Source organism: Oncorhynchus masou, chromosome 28 (genome assembly GCF_036934945.1).
Source record: "Oncorhynchus masou masou isolate Uvic2021 chromosome 28, UVic_Omas_1.1, whole genome shotgun sequence".
Taxonomy (NCBI): Eukaryota; Metazoa; Chordata; class Actinopteri; order Salmoniformes; family Salmonidae; genus Oncorhynchus; species Oncorhynchus masou.
Window position 1 is genome coordinate 45,376,751 of NC_088239.1, and position 23,274 is coordinate 45,400,024.

The following is a 23,274-nucleotide window of genomic DNA, read 5'->3' on the forward strand; positions in this document are numbered from 1 at the left end:
TGAGCCCGTCCTCCTATATCTCCTCCCACCAGCCTTTTCTGATGCAATGTTTTCATTTTTTTTAATTTTTATCTAGGGAGGATGGAAACGGTTGGAAACCCCCTGATTAATTCAATAGCAGAGTCTATAAAAGTGAATGACCCTATCTGTCTTCAATATGGACCAACAGAAGGCGGGGCACTGCCTGTGAGAGGGTGAAATATTTATGTAGTGAGGTCACCTAGCAACCCCTACGATCTCCCCTGCCTCTCTATGCTGCTTGGGAATGAAACATCTGCACGTTCCTCCCCCATCCCCTTTATGCACACACAGCAACAAAAATATGTTTCCATTGCACTTTAAAGGCTTTTGAGAGGTTGCTCTCTTGATTTCTGTTGAGCCGAACTAAGATATCTGAACAATGTGTTTTTTAATAACTTTGTTACAGATTTCTTATGTTGCCATAAGGTTCTGCTACATAGCTGGTCTGCAAAAAGCAGTAATAATTGTGTAGCTAGACTGCCTCCTGCTGGTCAACTGACAGAAGACCAATGTCAAAACAGAGCTCTACATTCTCACTTTCAAGTCGGCCTCTGCAAAGCCACCTCTTCCTACGAGCTGAGCGTAGGGCCCTTTGGCCGCTAGGGGACCCAGACCAAAAAACCTCAGGAACCCAGTCAGGTTCTTAAAGTACTGCTGAGAATTAGAAAAGTAGAAAACACAAGGTGCAATTAAAAAAATGTGGTAGTACATAAGCAGTTTCCCACTTGTTTTGTCAGTCACTCAATTAGCCCATGTCAGCTAACACTTCTTAAATTGGTAGGTAATCATAACAAAATTACCATCCGGACGGCAGGGCATATGCTAAGGGGGACTGAACTCCCCATCAATTGTTATTCACTCTCACACTGATATACGAATTTGGCATAAATCAAGGGCACCTTAGTGGCGCAGCGATCTAAGGCACTGCATCTCAGTGCTAGAGGCGTCACTACAGACCCTGGTTCGATCCTGGGCTGTATCACAACCAGCTGTGACCGGGCGTCCCATAGGTCGCCGCACAAATTGGCCCAGCGTCGTCCGGGTTAGGGGAGGTTTTGGCCAGGGTAGGCCATTATTGTAAAATAACAATTTGTTCTTAACTGAAAAACTACCCACTGCCAAGTGGAGGCACTAAAACTTTTTTTCCTGCGAGGTGGGCAGCTAAATCTCGCTTAAGGCCCTTAAAAAGGCAACAAGGCCTAGTTATCAAATGTTATTTTCTCATCTGTTATCACAACACATGAAACATAAAGTAGACATTAACGTATAAAACTTTATTAACATATTTTACATGAGCTACAGAACAGCTATGTTAGTTTGAACCAACAGTGGCTGCAGAACATAATCAATAATTGAGAACTGAAATTGGACTCATGATCTGTGCACTGTTTCTGTGAGTTTGTCACTGTACATGGATTAAACTAGAGGATTCTGTTCCAGCGCCATTTTAAATTATATTTCCTGTATCTTCAGCGAGCATGAAATAAAGAGACATTGCTGTGCTGTCCCTCAAGCTGCAAAGCTGGGTCTTGTTCATGCATGAATATTGAAAAACCAAAGTAAATGTTAAGGGTACATACCCCTCCAATATATCTGATCTAAATTATAATAAACATATATACACACAATGCTCATGTTTAGACAATGGCTACCTATGTAAACAATTTTAAAATAAGAACACAAATTTGAATGTGAAAGTCCCTGTAGTAGAGTGAGTTGACACTGATTTCAAGTATTCTCCTTCTTGCAGATAGAGGGAAATTATCATGAATGTCTGGCTTGGTGTGGTTTGAAAAGATGTAAACCAAATAAATATAAATATGTTATTAGAATGAATAGATTACTCAATAGGCTAGATGATATGATTGGGGTAAAAGAGCCAAAAAAGCGTAATCGTTCAATATAGGAAAGTAGCTCAAAGGCGCGCCAGTTTGGTCCCCCCAAAAATTTGAAGAGGAATTATCCCTAGTTTGGTTTCACTGTTGCCATCTTGTGACCAAATCTGTTCGCTGTAAGCATGAAACCTTGTTCGCATAAACACAAGCAAGCAGAAACGTAATTTCAGTGGTAGATACAAAAACATGTTTTCTTAAATATTTAACATTTTGTTCTCCAGTTTGATTCAAACAAAGAGTCAAAGAGTGCCTTTTTGATCTCCTTTCCCTTCCTCCGCCTCTCATCCCTCATTCTCCTCGACCTCGGTGAAGATGTCACTGAAGAAGTACTGGGACACGTTGATGGGTTCCTCGTCTGCTGAACCGCTGTCCACACAGGGAGACGCACTGGGCTGGGCGGCTGGCACCTGAGAGGACTGGTGGAGAGAGATGGGGAGGGAGAGATAGCGAGAGGGACAGGAGTACAATGAGGGTTCTGTTTCTCATAATTTAAACCCCCCAAAAATACAAGATCATACCCACAACAGTCGGTTAATGTTTTGTTTTTTTGCAAAGTTCATAGGTAAAATACTGTATCACCAGATGTTGTCCATCTCTTTACCTCAGTAGCTGTAGTACACAGGGAAGTACTGGGCTCTGGGTCTGAGTGTAAGGCCAGGGCATCAGAGGGTTTTTCCTGAGTCACCCTGGCAGAAGAATCTGGCTTAGTGGTGGTTCTGGGGGCCCTAGTGGGGGTGGTGGTGTAATGCATTATGGAAGGTGAAAGCATGGTTCTGGTTGTGGTGGAAGGTGCAGGAGCAGGAGCAGCCCGTTTCCCCCCTGGGCGGGTGGTGTTGACCTGGGGCCTCCGAGCGGCTGCTCTGGTACCTCGGGGGGGGGCAGCTACAGGGGAGGCGTTCTTATTGGACATGAAAGACAGGAATCCTCTGGGTCTCCTACCAGGCCTGTAGGGGGAAGGAACATACAAAATATTTAAAATCAATAATTATTAACACTCCTAATCAATCGAATCAATGGAAGACAATCGAATGTGTCCTGTCAATTAACTATAATACAACAGCAGGTCCTTTGAGCTACTAACGACTTAATCTTTAATTGAGGAGTTCATAACTAATAGATAGTACAAACAGGGGGAGAGTGACAGGTATAAGAACGAATGCATTTCAGACAAATCACCTGCTCAAGGGGCCACTCATAGCCAGCGGTGTAATTTGACGGGCAGCCTGAGACTCCGCCCCAGAACTATTGTCCTCCCCTCCAGTCGGCGTGTGCTCCGTCTCTGTACGATCGAAACAGCCCACAGTCCCCTGCTGTGGCTCATCAGCCACCCCCTGTCGTGATACAGTTCCCGTGACGGAGGGGCCTGGCTGGGCCAGGGGACTGGAGGCAGTGGGGTGGTAAGTGTCGAGGGTGGTAGTGGTCAAAGAGGGTGTCTGGTCTGGGGTAATGGGTGACACAGCCTCCTTGGCAGGGGCCGAACAACTGGTCTGTTCCCTTACTGCAGTGTTAGGTCTCACCTGCAGTTTGTCTACTTCGCACAAGCAGAGACAGAATTATATTAGGAGAATTTTACACAATAAAATGGATGGACGGATGAATGAACGGAATCGAATGAATGAACGAACAAACAGACGATGGAGAGTAAGTGTTCTACACATTGTATTAGATGCATTACGGTGTACTCTGTGCCCACCTCTCCTGGCTCTCTCTGGCGCTTTCCTCTTCTTAGAAGGAGGATGCGTGTCCTCACTAGTCTCTGCATCAGCCATGGAGTCTTCTGAGGGTTTGGCCGAGGCACACACACCTACTGGACCCACCGTGGAGCCAGACTCCACTTCCTTGATACTGGTGTATGAGGGTTGAGGAAGGACCTCATCCACTGACATAGGCTCAGGGACTTCACAGAGGACACCAGCATTCCCTTTCTCCAAACCACCTCCGGGGGCAACAATATCACTGCTGAAGGAGAGGAGAAGAATATGCAAGGTGAAGGGACAGAGTACACGAAAGAGGGACGAAAGAGAGAAAGAATGAGGGGAAGAGGAGAAAATGTACATTCATTTGGGAGATAAATTGCATTTGTGGGAGGGGGGGGGGCTGAGTGGAAAAGGGGTTAGTGATGACTGACAGGCACTAACCTCTGCTGCAGTTGAGCGCCTGCGTCTGGTAGAAAAAGGAAAGGCTCAGAGAGGGTCTGGGATGTGCAGCCATTCTCCTCCCCTGCGGGGAGCACTGGGATTTCAGTCAGGGAGAGGATGAATATAGGCTCATCTGGGTCTGACTGGGCCTGGTCCAACGGAGCAGTCGACACAGACGTTTCTGAGTGCTGTATGAAGATAGCATCACTTTGTTGCGAGAAAAAGCTTCCCTCCGTAAAGACAGACATATCGCCCTGTGAATATAAACGTCGGACACACAGAGATGAGACGCATATCTTAGGAGCACATTTCTACACGCAACCAGGCATCTTTGGGTAGGAATACAATTAATTACCTGGGTAGAATCAATGACGTCAGTAAGAGAGATGACTTGGTGAATCTGTTCCATTTCCTCCTATGAATACAAACACCACACACACAGATCAGACTTTAAAAACACACTGGGGTAATGCAACCGGCTAAACCAATAGCTGACATTTATAATAGCCTTACCTGGGTCGTATCGATGATGTCACAAAGGGGGGAGACTTGGTGAATCTGTTGTATTTCCATGGGAACCTCATCAGCTTCCTCTGGTGTCTGGACTTCAGGGCTTGGCCTGCCTTCTGGTACCTGGACTGCAGAGCGCGTAGCGGCTCTGGCGGTGAGACCCAAGTTGGGTTTGGGTTTAGGTAAACGGGCCCTCCTGGTTGGGGGACCTGTTTGTTTGGGCTGTTCCGAGTCTGATGTCGCTGACTGGGACCCTCCAGCATTGAAGGAAGATGAACTATTTTCCTTAGGGCCATCGTGACCTTTCACCTCTTCTGATGACCTCAGAGGTGACTCTGGGACTATGGGTCTGAGTGTAACTGGACCTGGCTGCTCAAGGCTTGAGGTGGGCTGTGGTTGTGAGAGTATGGTGGTACTCTCTGTTGATTGTTGTTTTGAGAGTGTGTTTGTGGTAGAATTTAGTGTGGGCTGGAGTGGTTCTGACTGTGTGGTGGTATTCAATGCAGGCTGTGGTTTTGAATGCGCTACTCTGGTTCTCTGAATGGGCTGTGGCTCTGAGAGTGTGTTGGTAGTCTGTGGTGGTTCTGACAGTGTGGTGTTAGTCTGTTGGGGTTTGGTTTGTGTGGTCCTAGCAGCCCGTCCCAGGTTGGGTTTGACCTTAGGGAAGTGGCTCCTCCTGGTCTGTGAGGTTGTCTGTTGCTCTGAGCCCTCTGACACTTCAGAACCTGATTCCACCTGAGAGGTGTGTCCAATATCAGTCCCCTCCCTCTGTCTGAGAGGCCCCTCCTCTATGGGTGGATGAGGGATGACTTGGTGAATCTGTTGTATTTCCTCCTATGAATAAAATCATACACACCCTTTAAAAACACACTGTGGTAATGCAACAGCAACACAATCAGACATCTTTGTTAAACACATTAAATTATAAATAGCATTTAGGCTAAACCAATAGCTGATATTTATAATAGCCTTACCTGGGTAGTATCGATGATGTCACAAAGGGGGAAGACTTGGTGGATCTGTTGTATTTCAATGGGAACCTCATCAGCTTCCTCTGGTGTCTGGACTTCAAGGCTTGGCCTGCTTTCTGGTACCTGGACTGCAGAGCGTGTAGTGGCTTTGGCGGTGCAACCCAAGTTGGGTTTGGGTTTAGGTAAACGGGCCCTGCGGGTTGGGGGACCTGTCTGTTTGGGCTTGTCTGAGTTTGTTGTCCCTGACTGGGACCCTCCAGCACGGAGGCAAGAGGAAGTATTTCCCTTATGGCCATCGTGACCTTTCACCTCTTCTGATGACCTCAGAGGTGACTCTGGGACTATGGGTCTGAGTGTAACTGGACCTGGCTGCTCAAGGCTTGAGGTGGGCTGTGGTTGTGAGAGTGTGGTGGTACTCTCTGTTGATTGTTGTTTTGAGAGTGTGTTTGTGGTGGAATTTAGTGTGGGCTGGGGGGGTTCTGACTGTGTGGTGGTATTCAATGTAGGCTGTGGTTTTGAATGCGCTACTCTGGTTCTCTGACTGGGCTGTGGTCCTGAGTGTGGGATGATATTTGTGGTGGGTTGTGATTTTGAGTGTGTGGTTGTTCTCTGTTTGGGCTGCGTTTCTGACTCTGTGTTAATACTCTCAGTAGGCAGTGGTGGTTCTATGGTGATAATCATGGAAGGCTGTGGTTCTGAGGTTGTGGTGATATTCAGCATAGAATCTAGTGGTGGTTCTGACAGTGTGGTGGTAGTCTGTGTTGGTTCTGAAAGTGTAGTGGTCGTCTGTTTGGGTTGTGTGGTCCTGGCAGCCCGTCCCAGGTTGGATTTGACCTTAGGGAAGTAGCTCCTCCTGGTCTGTGAGGTTGTCTGTTGCTCTGAGCCCTCTGACACTTCAGAACCTGATTCCACCTGAGAGGCGTGTCCAATATCAGTCCCCTCCCTCTGTCTGAGAGGCCCCTCCTCTATGGGTGGATGAGGGATGACTTGGTGAATCTGTTGTATTTCCTCCTATGAATAAAATCACACACACACACAGGTAAAGCAACTGTAACACAATCAGACATATTTGTTGGAACACATTAAATAATAAATAGCATTTAGGCTAAACCAATAGCTGATATTTATAAAAGCCTTACCTGGGTAGTATCGATGATGTCAGAAAGGGGGACGACTTGGTGGATCTGTTGTATTTCCATGGGAACCTCATCAGCTTCCTCTGGTGTCTGTACTTTAAGGCAGGGTCCAGTATCTAGTCTCTGGACCTCAGATTTGGGTCTGGAAGCCACATCTGGTACCTGGACTGCAGAGCATGTTGCGGCTTTGGCGGTGCAACCCAAGTTGGGTTTGGGTTTAGGTAAACGGGCCCTGCGGGTTGGGGGACCTGTCTGTTTGGGCTGGTCTGAGTCTGATGTCCCTGACTGGGACCCTCCAGCACGGAGGGAAGAGGAAGTATTTTCCTTTGAGCCATCGTGACCTTTCACCTCTCCTGATGCTCTCAGAGGTGACCCTGGGACTCTGGGTCTGAGTCTAACTGGACCTGGCTGCTCAAGGCTTGGGGTGGGATGTGGTTGTGAGAGTTTGGTGGTACTCTGTGTTGATTGTTGTTTTGAGAGTGTGTTTGTGGTGGAATTTAGTGTGGGCTGGGGTGGTTCTGACTGTGTGGTGGTATTCAATGTAGGGTGTGGTTTTGAATGCGCTACTCTGGTTCTCTGACTGGGCTGTGGTCCTGAGTGTGGGATGATATTTGTGGTGGGTTGTGATTTTGAGTGTGTGGTTGTTCTCTGTTTGGGCTGCGTTTCTGACTCTGTGTTAATACTCTCAGTAGGCAGTGGTGGCTCTATGGTGATAATCATGGAAGGCTGTGGTTCTGAGGTTGTGGTGATATTCAGCATAGAATCTAGTGGTGGTTCTGACATTGTGGTGGTAGTCTGTTTGGGTTGTGTGGTCCTGGCAGCCCGTCCCAGATTGGGTTTGACCTTAGGGAAGTGGCTCCTCCTGGTCTGTGAGGTTGTCTGTTGCTCTGAGCCCTCTGACACTTCAGAACCTGATTCCACCTGAGAGGCGTGTCCAATATCAGTCCCCTCCCTCTGTCTGAGAGGCCCCTCTATGGGTGGATGAGGGATGACTTGGTGAATCTGTTGTATTTCCTCCTATGAATAAAATCACACACACACACACAGGTAATGCAACTGCAACACAATTAGACATATTTGTTGGAACACATTCAATTATAAATAGCATTTAGGCTAAACCAATAGCTGATATTTATAATAGCCCTACCTGGGTAGTATCGATGATGTCAGAAAGGGGGACGACTTGGTGGATCTGTTGTATTTCCATGGGAACCTCATCAGCTTCCTCTGGTGTCTGGACTTCAGTGCTTGGCCTGCTTTCTGGTACCTGGACTGCAGAGCGTGTAGCGGCTTTGGCGGTGAGACCCAAGTTGGGTTTGGGTTTAGGTAAACGGGCCCTACGGGTTAGAGGACCTGTCTGTTTGGGCTGGTCTGAATCTGATGTCCCTGACTGGGACCCTCCAGCACTGAGGGAAGAGGAAGTATTTCCCTTACGGCCATCGTGACCCTTCACCTCCTCTGATGATGTCAGAGGGGACTCTGGGACTATGGGCATGAAGGTAACTGGACTTGGCTGCTCAAGGCTCGGGGTGGGCTGTGGTTGTGAGAGTATGGTGGTACTCTGTGTAGATTGTTGTTTTGAGAGTGTGTTTGTGGTGGTATTCAATGTAGGCTGTGGTTTTGAATACGCTATTCTGGTTTTCTGAATGGGCGGTGGTTCTGAGTGTGGGATAATATTTGTGGTGGGCTGGTGCTTGGAGTGTGTGGTGGTGGTTTGTGATTTTGAGTGTGTGGTAGTTCTCTGTTTGGGCTGCGTTTCTGACTCTGTGTTAATACTCTCAGTAGGCAGTGGTGGTTCTGTGGTGATATGCATGGTAGGCTGTGGTTCTGAGGTTGTGGTGATATTCAGCATAGGCTCAAGTGGTGGTTCAGAGAGTGTGGTGGTAGTCTGTGTTGGTTCTGACAGTGGAGTGGTCGTCTGTTTGGGTTGTGTGGTCCTGGCAGCCCGTCCCACGTTGGGTTTGACCATAGGGAAGTGGCTCCTCCTGCTCTGTGAGGTTGTCTGTTGCTCTGAGCCCTCTGACACTTCAGAACCTGATTCCATCTTGGAGGCGTGTCCAATATCAGTCCCCTCCATCTGTCTGAGAGGCCCCTCTATGGGTGGAGTTTCTAGAGTGGGCATATCACTGCTCTGAGGCACTGGGACAGATGCCGTTGATGTGGTGACTCGGATAGAGGCCGTTGTGGTAAAGGTGACTGGAGGAGAGGATGTTGTCGTGGTGACTGGGACAGAGGCTGTTGCCATGGTAATTATGACACAGGCTGTTATTTTGGAGTCTGGGATAGAGGCTGTTGTCGTGGTGACAGGGACAGAGGCTGTTGTTGACGAGGCAACAGGTACAGAATCCTCAGCGATTCGTGATGCCTCAGTGACCCTAAGAGATTCAGAAGGAATGGTGCTAGTTTGTGATTGGTCAGTGGGCTGTGGTGTCATCTGGTACAGTTGGTCCTCATTTGAACGTTCTTCCGTGATGATATCATCTGCTCCGGCAGTGAAGGCCTCAGCCGCCTGAGACAGGTGGGTGAGGTTGCCGATGGCCAGAAGGGTTCTAGCTGCCTCGTTGTAGCTCTCCTCAGATACTGGAACACAGAGGGGAGAGGAGAAGAGAAACAGTTGAACATTCAATAGTTAGTGGTGTGAGGGAGAGCGTTTATATTTTGTATATATTTTTTTACTTAAGAGTGGTACAATAGATATCAGCTCTTGAAAGGACCAACCTACCTTCCATGTTATCTGGAGACAGGAAGTCTATCACATCCTAGAACGAAGAAAACAAAAACATTAGTCCTCATAACATAGACAGAGTCTGGAGCAAAACAGCAGCCGTGCTTGACCCAATTGGATGCTTGTGATTTCAATTTAACACAGAGAACTTCTGAAAGGTGCTATATACTGAATCTCAAATATGAAACTATAACCAGATTTCTATCCAACCATTTAATACGGATGAATTGCCTGACACATGAAAAAAGTCACGAACGGACTGATGGAAACAGTAAATACTGGTACAATTTCAGAAATGTTGAGAATTCGTTTGTTCGGCATCTTTTAGTGTCTGGAAAATGTATTATGTGAGAAATGGCAGTGAGAACCGCCTTAATGTGCAAATAATAATATAATAACCATCAGAACGTAGTAAACTTGAGTCACGCGATGTGTGGTCCTCCCACTACCAAGCATGCAGTTTATTAGGCTACAGATGAAATAAACTTCACAGGGTGGTGAAAGTGCACAGTGATGAGTTTGATGCTCCTTTCCCATAAATATCGAGGGACTTATTCTGGTGACATGATGATCGATGCTTGGCTGCCGTTTTGACAAATAAAAATCCCCTAAAATCCCATAATGTTGGGAGGCGACCCACACTGTATCTGCGAGCTGTTGGCTGGAGCGCTTGTGACAAGACTAGAGTGGGCACAGTTGGTATATAACTCTTTTTTTGCGACTGAACCATCAGTAGAGTTGAAAAGGCGATGTAAACCCATTTTACTTGTTTTTTCCTCCTCCGGGCACTTGGGAAATTAACCGTAAAAAGTTATTTTTATGTGCACTACGTTATCACACACAGCCTTTTATAAGTCTGTTTGATTGAAACATCTCTGGTAGGAAAATGTTTATATATATTTTTTATGCAGATTTGAGAATTTTCACCTGAAAATCTGTCACTAATTGGATGGAAACCTAGCTATTGATGACAAAATGTTGGTCAAAAACATGGATGAAGGAGGGATGGTAGACAGACAGGACAGGGCACATGATGACTTACTACTAACAGGTCCAACTGATGTTCACAGGGCACTGTGCCCATTTCACCACCCTGTGCCCGCTCGCATGACGAGTCAGGGCAGAATGCATCATGGGAAATACCCAGGACATCAGGCACGTTGACGGAGATATCGAGCTGTGAGCGGGGGAGAGGATGACAGGATGGAAGGGAGGTTACAGGATAGAAAAACCATGCATGATAAATAAATGAATAAAAAGACATACACAGGGTGGGTTGTGCTGGGTTTCCAACGTGTAGGACAACTAAAGCCGCTTTGTGAATAGCAAGTCGGAGAGTGAATTCAAATGGGTAAACCAATGGGATGCAACTGTGAATTGTCTAAAATAATAATAAAATAACCTAAAAATAAATACAAATAGATCCATTATGTAGGATCTAGATCCCCGGGACAGTAGAATAACCTTTTTCAAAGCATTGAGCCAACCCATTCCATAGTGGCTCAGATTTGTTCTTTACACATGGACCCTTCCAGCAACTATGGTGCAATTATGGTGGAGCAATTAAAGGGGATGTGTAACCAGGCCAGTGCATTACTACTAAGCTCAGTAGTGTGAAAATGGTAAGTGTGTCACCCCTTTCACCTCCTCCATGGTCTCCTCAACCTCTGTGGCGACAGGTTGTGGCGAGCGAAGGCTCATGGGGATGAACGCAGGTGCCTGATTCTCCTCCTCTGGGCTTGTGGGATTGTGGGTGTCCTCCTCAGCCTGCGCCTCCTCTCTCCATGCTCCTTCTTCCTCATCTTCATCCTCATCTTCAGACTGGGACGCCCTGAGGGTGACCAGCTTAGATTTCCTAGCCGCTGATTGGCCCATCCTACCTGGCAGGGCTGGGCCAGGTTTGATTTTGGCCCTCCTGGTAGCTGGTTTGGATTTGGGCATGGTGGAGGGGGATCCGTCTGAGGCGGGAGTGGGGGCAGAGTCTGAGGGCGAGTCCCCATCCTCCTTTGCAGGGTAATTCAAGAGCTGTGTCTTTTTGGGTATTCTGCCATACCTGAAATACATTAACATAGTTAGTTTTACTGCCATCTGTGGCTGTGACCCTCTTCAGTTATGTAGGATCAGTGTGCGTGTGTACCTGGTGGGTTTGATGGGTTTATCGTTGGCTTCTTCCTCCTCTCCCTCAGATGAAGAGAGTTGACCAGCTTTCTTCTTCTCCTTTTGACTGACTGAAGGGGAACCATCTTTATCTACCTGAAGGTAAGTTAAGGTAGAGGTTGGACCACACAGACACTCAACTACTTTTCAGCTACTGAGGTTCAGACAACAGTCTTGGGGTTTATAGAATGTTACAAACATTTACGATTAATTTGTCACAGGACAAAGACCTACCTGTTCTTCAGACAGCCCTTCTTCAGTGTTCTCCTCCTCTGTAGGTGTGGCCCCATCTTTAACGTTAGGCTTGGTATTGGGCTCGGGGCCCCTCTGGCCCCACTTCCTACCCAGGTTAGGAAGAGGTCTCTGGGATCGGCCGCGGGACAACTGGGCTGGTTTGATCACCACAGGTCCCTTGGCTGCTTCCACAGGCCCTTCTGCCTGCTTTGAACTAATAAAAAAATGCATCATAATTATTAAACCTACAAGATGTAATCTTTTGGGCGACCTGACCAAATTCACATAGAAATGTGAGTTATAGATCTGTCATGCTCATCGAAAGCAAGTCCAAGAAGCGGTAGATCTGTTCTATGTACATTATTTCTATGCTTCCCGTTCTTAATTATTTTATTTTTTTGTCTTTTACTTTCGGTTTTGTACACCAGCTTCAAACAGTTGAAAATACAATATTTGGTTATTTAAAAAATATTTCACAGGGGTTTAAATGGCATAATGATTCTCTACAAAAACTGAAATTAGGCAAACTAATAAACTTTTAGCAAAATGGAAAATGGCAGAGCGATATCTGCATACTGCGCCTTTAAAAAGGGACATTTCTAAAAAATTTCAACTTCATAATCAACATCTCCAGCACCACCCCAACATCAACATATGTGAAAATGGCACATTTCTATGTTTTGTTAGATACAGGAAGATAAGTCTTTCCAGTGACGACGTCGGTGTGCATCATATTTTAACCCATTGTGAGTAGGCATTGCCTACTAATTGGTTGAGGATGTCATTAGAAACACTTATCTTTCTTTATATTTTTCCACACAAAACATAGAAACACTATTTTCATAGAGGACTCTCCATGACCAAAAGTATAAGGACACCTGTTTGTCGAACATCTCATTCCAAAATCATGGGCAATAATATGGAGTTGGTCCCCCCTTTGCTGCTATAACTGTCTCCACTCTTCTGGGAAGGCTTTCCACTAGATGTTGGAACATTGCTGCGGGGACTTGCTTCCATTCATCCACAAGACCATTAGTGAGGTCGGGCTCTGATGTTGGGCAATTAGGCCTGACTCGCAGTCAGCGTTCCAATTCATCCCAAAGGTGTTCAATGGGGTTGAGGTCAGGGCCTTGTGCAGGCGGTTCCACTGCTTCAGAGACCAACGGCGGAGAGCTTTACACTACTCCAGCCGACACTTGGCATTGCGCATGGTGATATTAGGCTAGTTTGCGGTTGCTCGGCCATGGAAACCCATTTCTTGAAGCTCCCGACGAGCAATTCTTGTGCTGACATTGCTTCCAGAGGCAGTTTGGAACTCGGTAGAGTGTTGCAACCAAGGACAGACGATTTTTACATGCTTCAGGGGTCCCGTTCTGTGAGCTTGTCGCCTACCACTACGCGGCTGAGCCACTGTTGCTCCTAAACGTTTCCACTTCACAATAACAGCATTTATAGTTGACCGGGGCAGCTCTAGCAGGGCATACATTTGACAAACTGACTTGTTGGAAAGGTGGCATCCTATGACGGTGCCACGTTGAAAGTCACTGAGCCCTTCAGTAAGGCCATTCAACTGCTAATGTTTGTCTATGGAGATTGCATGGCGGTGTGCTCCATTTTACACCTGTCAGCAATCACTCATTTGAAAGGGTGTCCACATAATTTTGTCTGTATAGTGTATGTTGATGTTGGGGTGGTGATGGAGATGATGAATATGAAGTCTAAAAATTACTTCAACACTTGACACTTTTTCTCTTAATGTAAAGAACAAAATAGTTGACATTTACAAACTACAAGAGTTACCTCTCTGGAGGCCCTGCCTCAGAATCTTCAGGTACACCAGCCTCTTCTGAGGAAGCAGAGGAAACAACGGCAGTAAGTAAGATTAATAATGAGTTACTAGATTTTGTATATTTTCACTTTGTTATATGGCTACTGTGAAAAGCACCACTGAAGTCGTGGAAGTTCTACTGTACCCTGATCACTTGTTATTAGGTCAATCTTCTTTTTCTTTCCATCCTTTGCTTCTTCAGGAGAGGACTCTCCTCCACCATCCCTACTTTTGCGCTTTCTCTTAGGGGTGGGAGCAGAAGAAAGCGTGGTCCCTTCGTTAGAGACGTTCTCGTTCTCCTTCTCTCCCTCCACCTCCTCTGTGTCCATCTCCGCGTCTAACCCCTCCTCCTCCACGTCGCTCAGCTGCTTCGCCGCTTTCTTTTCTGATGGACAGTGAGAGCAGAGATATTGAGACTCATACAGGGAGCAAGGACGGATAATGCGTGGGCTGAACACATTACTACCTTTTAACTATGAATAAATGTCTTTCACCAGATTACATAGGTGAGAGATGTCATACTGAGAATTTCAGGCATTGACTTTGTGGTGGAACTCCCGACATGACCAAATAATGTATCTTAGTTACCTTTCTGTTTGATTTTTTTCTTGATCCGTATCTTCTCTGTGGGGGACTTGTTATTTTTGTTCCTCTTTGCCTCTGCAGCCAAGATCTTCTCCAGGAGACTAGTGAAGAACTCATGATCCAGCCTGCGTTTCTCCTCTAAATCAAATCACATTTTTGTTGGTTAGATACACATATATAGCAGATGTTATTGCGACTGTAACGAAATGCTTGTGTTCCTAACTCCAACAGTACAGTCAGTACAGAGAAAAGACCAAGATGAATTGGATTCCTGAATCACGTCTATAACGGTAAATTCCTTCTGATAATGTTTTCAAAACTTACTGAAGGCCTTGTCTATCCTCCAGCTGTTTGCTCTCTCCTCTTTCTTGAACTTGTTCTGAAAGACAAAAAACAGGAGACAAAATTACAAACCGGCAGTAACACAACCTAGTGCAGTTGTATAGTGCTACAGCCCCGATCTACAGTATTTAGGGTTGGGCGGTACCCAGACCTTCATATCTTCATTTACCGTCCTTCTCATCCTGGGTTTTATGGTATTAGCAACTTAGCACACAAGAGGGTGCCAAAAACACACAAAAGAAAAGCCCATTGGGCATCCATTACCAGAATGCTAACAAAATGAGTGCAAGTAATGGCGAATTTCCATGGAGGCTGCTAGCTAAATATGCTAACGAGCGCAAATGAAGTCGCTCGGGCAACAAGCCTGCTTGCTCTGCTCAGAGAAGGGGGGGGGGGGGGTAGCAGAGAGAGCATTTCAAATAACTCATCCAAGGGGCTTTCACTTCTTAAACAAGGCAGAAAGCTAACACAATATGATGCCCTGTTACCTTAATTATTCAGCCACTTACTTATAACGACCAAGTTAAACTTGAACGTTAACGCAGAATTTCCCGCAGGAAAAAAATAAATATCTTTCTGCATTTTGTAAACGCAGACCTAAAATGCTCCTTATTGTAATTTCTGCTCGGCATCAGACAAATCTTATGCTTCAGTTGCACTTCTCCACTCAGATGAGAATTCACAAATGGGCATTCTATCATCAGACTGACTGCGCTCTGGCTGATGTGTAGCTAAAAATTGAAAGATGCTGGATGAGTGCTTGACGCCATCTGTCAAGCATAGTGGAGGCAATGTGATGGTCTGGGGATGCTTTGGTGGTGGTAAAGTGGGAGATTTGTACAGGATAAAAGGGATCTTGAAAAAGGAAGGCTATCACTCCATGTTGTAACGCCATGCCATACCCTGTGGACGACACTTAATTGGAGCCAATTTCCTCCTACAACAGGACAGTAACCCAAAGCACAGCTCCAAACTATGCAATAACTATTTAAGGAAGAAGCAGTCAGCTGGTATTCTGTCTATAATGGAGTGGCCAGCAGTCACCGGATCTCAACCCTATTGGAGCTGTTGTGGGAGCAGCTTGACCGTATGGTACTTAAGAAGTGCCCATCAAGCCAAAACAACTTGTGGGAGGTGTTTCAGGAAGCATGGGGTGAAATCTCTTCAGATTACCTCAACAAATTGACAACTACAATGCCAAAGGTCTGCAGGGCTGTAATTGCTGCAAATGGAAAATTCTTTGACAAAAGCAAAGTGACAAGGACACAATTATTATTTCAATTAAAAATCATTATTTATAACCTTGTCAACGTCTTTACTATATATCTTATTCACTTTGCATCTTATTTCATGTATATTTTCATGGAAAACAAGGACATTTCTAAATGACCCCAAACTTTTGAATGGTATCAAATCTTAAGTGTAACATACACATGGATAGCAGATGTTAATGCGAGTGTAGCGAAATGCTTGGGCTTCTAGTTCCAACAGTGCAGTAATATCTAACAATACCCCAACAACTACCTACTACACACAAATCTAAAGAAGTGAATGAGAATATGCACACCTCTCTATGTTAGTGATGGCTGTTTAACAGTCTCATGGCCTTGAGACAGAAGCTGTTTTTCAGTCTCTCGGTCCCAGCATTGATCCACCTGTACTGACCTCGCCTTCTGGATGGTAGCAGTGTGAACAGGCAGTGGCTCGGGAGGTTGATGTCCTTGATGATCTTTTTGGCCTTCCTGTGACATCGGGTGGTGTGTAGGTTTCCTGGAGGGCAGGTAGTTTGCCCCCAGTGATGTGTTGTGCAGACCTCACTACCCTCTGGAGAGCCTTACGGTTGAGGGAGGTGAAGTTGCCGTACCAGGCTGTGATACAGCCCGACAGGATGCCCTCGATTGTGCATCTGTCAAAGTTTGTCAGGGTTTTGGGTGACAAGCCAAATTTCTTCAGCCTCCTGAGGTTGAAGAGCCGCTATAGCGCCTTCTTCACCACACTGTCTGTGTGGGTGGACCATTTCAGTTTGTCCGTACGCAGAGGAACTTAAAACATTCCACCTTCTCCACTGCTGTCCCTTCGATGTGGATAGGTGGGTGCTCTCTCTGCGGTTTCCTGAAGTCCACGATCATCTCCTTTGTTTTGTTGACGTTGAGTGAGAGGTTGTTTTCCTGACACCACACTCCGAGTGCCCTCACCTCCTCCCTGTAGGCCGTCTCGTCGTTATTGGTAATCAAGCCCACTACTGTTGTGTCGTCTGCAAACTTGATGATTGAGTTGGAGGCGTGCATGACCACACAGTCGTGGGTGAACAGGGAGTTTGTACGGACAAACTGAAATGAAACTGAAACTTGAACATCAAGCCTCCAGCTTGATGATGAGCTTGTAGGGTACTAGGGCGTTGAAGGTTGAGCTGTAGTCAATGAACAGCATTCTTACATAGGTATTCCTTTTGTTCAGATGGGATAGGGCAGTGTGCAGTGTGAAGGCTGATTGCGTCGTCTGTGGACCTGTAGTGGCGGTATGCAAACTGAAGTGGGTCCAGTGTGGCCGGTAAGTGTTACGGGGCGGTAGTCATTTCGTTCAGTCATCTTTGCCTTCTTGGGTACAGGAACAATGGTGGCCATCTTGAAGCATGTGGGGACAACAGACTGGGATAGGGAGCATACTGGCATTTCTCTTGTTTTATTGCCTTGTGGAGGGAATAGCTACTGTCTATATTCAGTCATATTCCCAGACCTCTTTCCATGGTTAAATGCGGTGGTTTGTGCATTCAGTTGTGCGACTGCCGCCATCCATCCACGGTTTCTGTTTAGGGTAGGTTTTAATAGTCACAGTGGGTACATCATCTCCAATGCACCTCTTTGTAAACGCACTCACCAAGTCAGCGTATAGGACGATGTTGTTCTGAGGCTGACCGAAACATATTCCAGTCCATGTGTTAAAAACAATCTTGAAGCGTGGTTTCCGATTGGTCGGACCAGCATTGAATGGTTCTCGTCACTGGTACATCCTGTTTGAGTTTCTGCCTATAAGACGGTAGGAGCAAGATGGGGTCGTGGTAGGATTTGTCGAAGAGAGGGGCTTTGTATGCATCATGGAAGTTAGAGTAGCAGTGGTCGAGGGTATGCTGTTAGAATTTAGGTAGCCTTGATCTCAAATTTGTTTTGTTAAAATCCCCAGCTACAATATACAATAATGAGGCCTCAGGATGTAAGGTTTCCAGTTTGAATCTAGTCCAGTAGTGTGTGTGTGTGTATATATATACACACACACACTACTGGACTAGATTCAAACTGGAAACCTTACATCCTGAGGCCTCATTATTGTATATTGTAGCTGGGGATTTTAACACACATATATGTACCATTACATTACATTACATTACATTACATTACATTACATTACATTACATTACATTACACCAGACAGACAGACAGACAGACAGACAGACAGACAGACAGACAGACAGACAGACAGACAGACAGACAGACAGACAGACAGACAGACAGACAGACAGACAGACAGACAGACAGACAGACAGACAGACAGACAGACAGACAGACAGACAGACAGACAGACAGACAGACAGACAGACAGACAGACAGACAGACAGACAGACAGACAGACAGACAGACAGACAGACAGACAGACAGACAGACAGACAGACAGACAGACAGACAGACAGACAGACAGACAGACAGACAGACAGACAGACAGACAGACAGACAGACAGACAGACAGACAGACAGACAGACAGACAGACAGACAGACAGACAGACAGACAGACAGACAGACAGACAGACAGACAGACAGACAGACAGACAGACAGACAGACAGACAGACAGACAGACAGACAGACAGACAGACAGACAGACAGACAGACAGACAGACAGACAGACAGACAGACAGACAGACAGACAGACAGACAGACAGACAGACAGACAGACAGACAGACAGACAGACAGACAGACAGACAGACAGACAGACAGACAGACAGACAGACAGACAGACAGACAGACAGACAGACAGACAGACAGACAGACAGACAGACAGACAGACAGACAGACAGACAGACAGACAGACAGACAGACAGACAGACAGACAGACAGACAGACAGACAGACAGACAGACAGACAGACAGACAGACAGACAGACAGACAGACAGACAGACAGACAGACAGACAGACAGACAGACAGACAGACAGACAGACAGACAGACAGACAGACCATAGCCCTGTGCCTTTACAATTCAGGTTATGTGACATGAACAACCAAAACACAGGGCCTTACTTATGGGGCTAAATCAGGAATAACACTATAATAAATTACACAGCTAAGACTATCCGTGATACCTTGATCTCGGTGCGACCGCGGTGAGGGAACAGCTGTCCAATCATGGAGAAATCTGTTCCCACCATACTGATGGCCAGGAAGAACATGTCCGTCTCTGAAGAAACAGCACAAAGACTTTGTTTTAGTAGTTTTGGTTTCAACATGCACAAACATAGGTAAACTAAGGTGTAACTGATGATTACGTAAATATTGGGATAGTGTAGAGTTCTATTGGACCCATGTAGTGGTTGTCAGACAGACCTTTGTTGGACCAGGGCTTGACGTGTGTCCCCTTCCTGAAGCTCGAGTAGGTGGTTGTGGAGCCACGCTCAAAGATGGGGTCTCTATCATCAGCTGGGTTGGGCCCTTTCTGCCTCAAGACCTCCACCGTCAAACTGGGACACACACACACATTCACGGGGAGAAAGTTAAGTAACATCCAAACATAACAGGATTGGGGTAAAGTCCAATTCAGTCAAATCAGTGAGTCAATTCAGGAAGTAAATCAAAAAAATGCTTTTCAATTAGGAAACAGAGACGTCGCTGACCTCTCCTCATCGATGATCAGAGAGCCGTCTTCTGCCACCTTCACCCGCGGGACCATCACCCCATCGTCATCCTCATCCTCATCTTCATCTTCATCTCCCTGGCTGGCTATCTCAGCTGGGGCCTCCGGTGTTGGGGGTCTTTCAGGTGACCTGTACAAGACAAAGATGACAATTTCAATTGGGTTAAATAGCACAGCTCACTTGGTTGTTACATTGTGAGATGATATTTCACACACTTTATTGCCTGCCTAATATATATTTTCTAGAAATGGAAAATAAACTTGAACATGATACGGTCTTACTCTTCTCTTGGTGGGGTGAGTGGGAGGACAGTCTCATTCTCCCTCTGTTCCTCTACCAGATAAGACCTGGAAGGAAAACACAACACAGGGAACTTACGCCTCAGAAAACCCTTTAAAATAGAACATAGATTTACACTGACTGTGCCCAACAAATACACCCCCCCCCCCCAAGACTCACACCCACTGAAGGTGTAAGCTTACGTCATGGGGTTGGTATCAGGCAGGTAGTAGATGAGATCTCTCATGGTCATTTTAGAGGGATCTAGTGTGTATTCGCTCACACACACCTTGGCTTTGCTCCGTTTCTGCACGTTCAAAAACATCACAATGTTAAGATTCAGTGGCATGACAAGCATCTAAACAATGGCAGTAAACACTGTGCTCTGTTGTCATCTAGCAGCTTCTCTTGGTGACAGCAACAACTGGTTTAACTGAAGAACCTCTGTTATCTAAAACACAATCAGTGTGAGTGTATGAGATATGCTAATTCGTTGCAGTTCTTGGTATCTTCAAACATTGACAGTGCCTAGAGAAGCGTTTAACATAATAATCCTACATTCTGTGCAGATTGTGTGTTATCAAACATGCATAATGGTGTTAGCTTCACAAGATTACATTATCCAGCCAAAAAAATAGATTGACGGGATCTTAAGCACATACAAATTAATAACATTGTACGAATTGGAATTTGTAAAATACTAATTAATTTTAAAAAATAAAATCAGGACGTAACAGAGTAAATGGATGATGTTGAATACAGTTGTGCACAATTACTGGGGATCCGTTTTGGCTCGTGAGCGCTACTTTCAAAATTACTGGCTGAAATTATACAAAACCTTTCTAGCATCACTTTATTCTTTGAACTAAAGATCACCAGTGAGACTAAAACCAATCTCACCTTCTCCTTGTTCATCTCCTGTCTCAGCAGCTCTCTGAGCTTCCGGGCCTTAGCCAGCCTCTGTAGGTCTGTTGGGTCATTCAGGAACCTGCTAAGCCTGGACTTCCCTGGTGCCAGCCCGGTGAGCCCACCAGACACAGACCTGGCGACCAGAGTCTTAGCTCTCTCTGATACTGAGATACCCTCTTTGTCTGGAAGGGAGGACGATGGAACCATCTCTAACGGAGTGGATGGAACTTTAATGATTGGTGTTTTTTTCAGAAGATCTGATTGGATGCTGCCTTTGCCTGCTGCCTGCGGGGTCTGTTGTGACGAGGATGAGTTCTCCACTGCCACATTCCCCAGAGAGGTTGTTGTAGGGCCTGGGGAAGCTGGGGACAGTGGCCTGGATTTGGGCTGTCCTTTGGCCTGCCTACTACCTCCAGAGGGCCTCCGCCTTGGGGATCTCATGCCCTGTGGGGGTCCAGAATCTGTCTGGCTGGGGGCCTCTGGAGCCTCAGGGGTTGGAGCTGGAGTCTCAGTGCCCGCTCTTACAGGGGACTTGGGGGTCCTGGGAGAGGAGCGGGTGAGGGCTGGGGTGGCGGCCACCCGGGGTTTGGCAAGGTTTGGCATGACAGAGAACCGCTTCCTCCTTTGAAGACCGGCAGAGGGGGTGCTGCTGGAAGCCTCGCCATTTGGGTCTTTTCCATCCCTACACCAAAGACAAAAGGGTCAGAGACAATGCAGACAATCAGCTAATACGTGAGCAACACTGAACCACAGTCAGTGGATGGTTGTTGGGGCAAAACCAAGTTTAAACCTAGTCTGATTAATATGTATATACAGCCTGAAGCCAATGGCTGCAAAATTGTGTAAATGTTTCTTATGAGCCAGAATGTATAATACATTTAAATTTAAACTTACTCTCCATGTGGTCTGTGCGGTTTGTCTTTTAGCTGCTTGAAATGTGAGACAAATCTCCACAGGAAAGTATTGACTGTGACAATAAATTATATATTCTGAATCAGGGGAGGATGGAAAACTATCCAGACCTTTTTTGTGTGACTTTTTCATTTATTTCAATTTTTTTCTTCAGATTTCCATATTTTTTAAAAAATAAGGTGTGGATTGTTCTACAATACAAAAGGTTCATTGCTATGGCATGCTTAGTTCAAAGCTATTGACGAAATGAAAAAAGATCCAATACAAAAACAAACTTTACCTTGGTGCCAAATCATATACCTACTGGCTCGCTAAAAAACAAAATCTGGTAAACAATACTTTCCTGTGGATATTTTGTCTCAAATTTTTAGCAAATGAAGGACAAACCGCACAGACAACCGGTATACTAAGTTTAAATGTATTTTTATTAAACATTTACACAATTTTGCAGGCATTAGCTTCAGGCTGCATATACAAATGAAGTGTATTACAGCCTAATTCATCAGACTAGTTTAAACCATGTGTACGACCCATGTTACCTTGAGTAGTTTCTACAACAAAATTGGAAATCCTACGAGAGATTATAAACCTCCAGAACAGTCACTGACAGCCACACCTCTTGCATTTACACATTTAGCTGTAAAAGTGACTATAATACATTTGATTCAATTATGGATGTTGAATAAGGCAGCCCTCTGCACCTCTCTGATTCAGAGGGGTTGAATTAAATGCAGAATACACATTTCAGTTGAAGGCATTCAGTTGTACAACTGACTAGGTATCCCCCTTTCCCCATTGATCGATTGGCACTCACTCTCTGGGTGTGGTGGACTCTTCTAGCGCTGCAGTTGTGGTGGTGTCCTTCACGCACTGGCCCCCTGCCTGGGGAAGGTCCTCGGAGGCCTGGGAGACTGCAGCTGGAGCCTCCTGGGAAGGTGGAGTGTCCTGGGAGGAGGCTGGGGCTGGCCCTCTACCTGCTGGCCTGACGTTCGGACGAACACTGATCCTGGATCTGCGAAGCATTCTGTCCTACTACAGAGAGGCTGTGACACAGATGATGACATTAGCTATAACAAACACATCAGAGCTCAGGGTTGCTAGCAAGCGAACCTTTTTTGGGGGAAATGACCATCAATGGCTTGTGTATAAACTAGTTAGCTACTAAATGCATCTGTTGGCTGCAGGAAGTCTGCTCAGCTGCTAAATGTCGCTCACTTATCTTCTGACTCAGCTAGCTAACGTCAGCTACGTGTCAGTCACATACCATAGCTGACTACCACGGGTAAGTCAGCGAGGGAAATACACCAGAAAACGTAAAGTAAGAAAGTAATTTCAATTTCAGCTCACTATATTTTGTTAGCTAGCATGTCTTACATAGTAGTAACGACGAATGAGCATTAATAGCGTGCTGAAAGGTGTAAACTTGCTAACAGTTAGCTAGCAGTCACGCTTTCTTTAGACGTCTAGGAAAGTAATGTAGCAATGTAATACTAACTGCCACTTCTCCAAATACGTATTGTAATCCATAAAAATACAAACCTCGTATTTAATGATCAGCTTTTCGACATATATTCCATATGGTCGACGTTTTAATCCAAGTCTAGCTCCATGCACACACACGAGTCCACCATGATGTTTTCGATGACGTCAAAGTGTCATTCGTGAAAGGGATTGTGGGAATAGTAGTTTAAGTGATTGAAAGGCCAAAAGTTAGAACAGCAGCTCGTGTTC

The 23,274-nt window shown here is 45.7% G+C and overlaps 1 protein-coding gene across 5 annotated transcripts; it reads right to left on the reverse strand.

Moving 5' to 3' along the window:
* Positions 1-1,274: 1,274 nt before the first annotated feature.
* On the reverse strand, positions 1,275-23,194 carry LOC135517656 (mucin-5AC-like). Of its 5 annotated transcripts, none has more exons than XM_064942160.1 (27): positions 23,083-23,194; positions 22,358-22,586; positions 20,623-21,313; positions 19,926-20,029; positions 19,725-19,790; positions 19,423-19,572; positions 19,136-19,269; positions 18,895-18,989; positions 14,525-14,579; positions 14,204-14,338; positions 13,761-14,000; positions 13,588-13,633; positions 11,784-12,001; positions 11,534-11,645; positions 11,041-11,449; positions 10,439-10,573; positions 9,394-9,430; positions 7,819-9,251; positions 6,675-7,688; positions 5,539-6,546; positions 4,568-5,398; positions 4,410-4,469; positions 4,055-4,308; positions 3,610-3,875; positions 3,093-3,447; positions 2,518-2,860; positions 1,275-2,332 (listed from the first exon to the last, which is right to left on the reverse strand). In XM_064942160.1, the coding sequence occupies exons 2-27, from the start codon at positions 22,564-22,566 to the stop codon at positions 2,198-2,200; spliced, it is 8,535 nt and encodes a 2,844-aa protein (XP_064798232.1). In that variant the 5' UTR covers positions 22,567-22,586; positions 23,083-23,194; the 3' UTR covers positions 1,275-2,197. The 5 variants fall into 5 exon arrangements, with proteins under 5 accessions (XP_064798232.1, XP_064798231.1, XP_064798230.1 ...); XM_064942159.1 differs by having other exon boundaries at positions 3,610-3,872; positions 11,032-11,449; XM_064942158.1 differs by having other exon boundaries at positions 3,093-3,444; positions 11,032-11,449.
* Between the last annotated feature and the right edge of the window lie 80 nt (positions 23,195-23,274).

Excerpts from the sequence above, each read along its gene's own strand:
- LOC135517656 (XM_064942156.1), bottom strand. The coding sequence starts at position 22,566 with ATGCTTCGCAGATCCAGGATCAGTGTTCGTCCGAACGTCAGGCCAGCA. Across the intron at positions 4,470-4,567 it reads ACATCATCGATACGACCCAG|GAGGAAATGGAACAGATTCA; the intron begins GTAAGGCTATTA and ends TTGTATTCATAG. Across the intron at positions 4,309-4,409 it reads ACGTCATTGATTCTACCCAG|GGCGATATGTCTGTCTTTAC; the intron begins GTAATTAATTGT and ends TTATATTCACAG.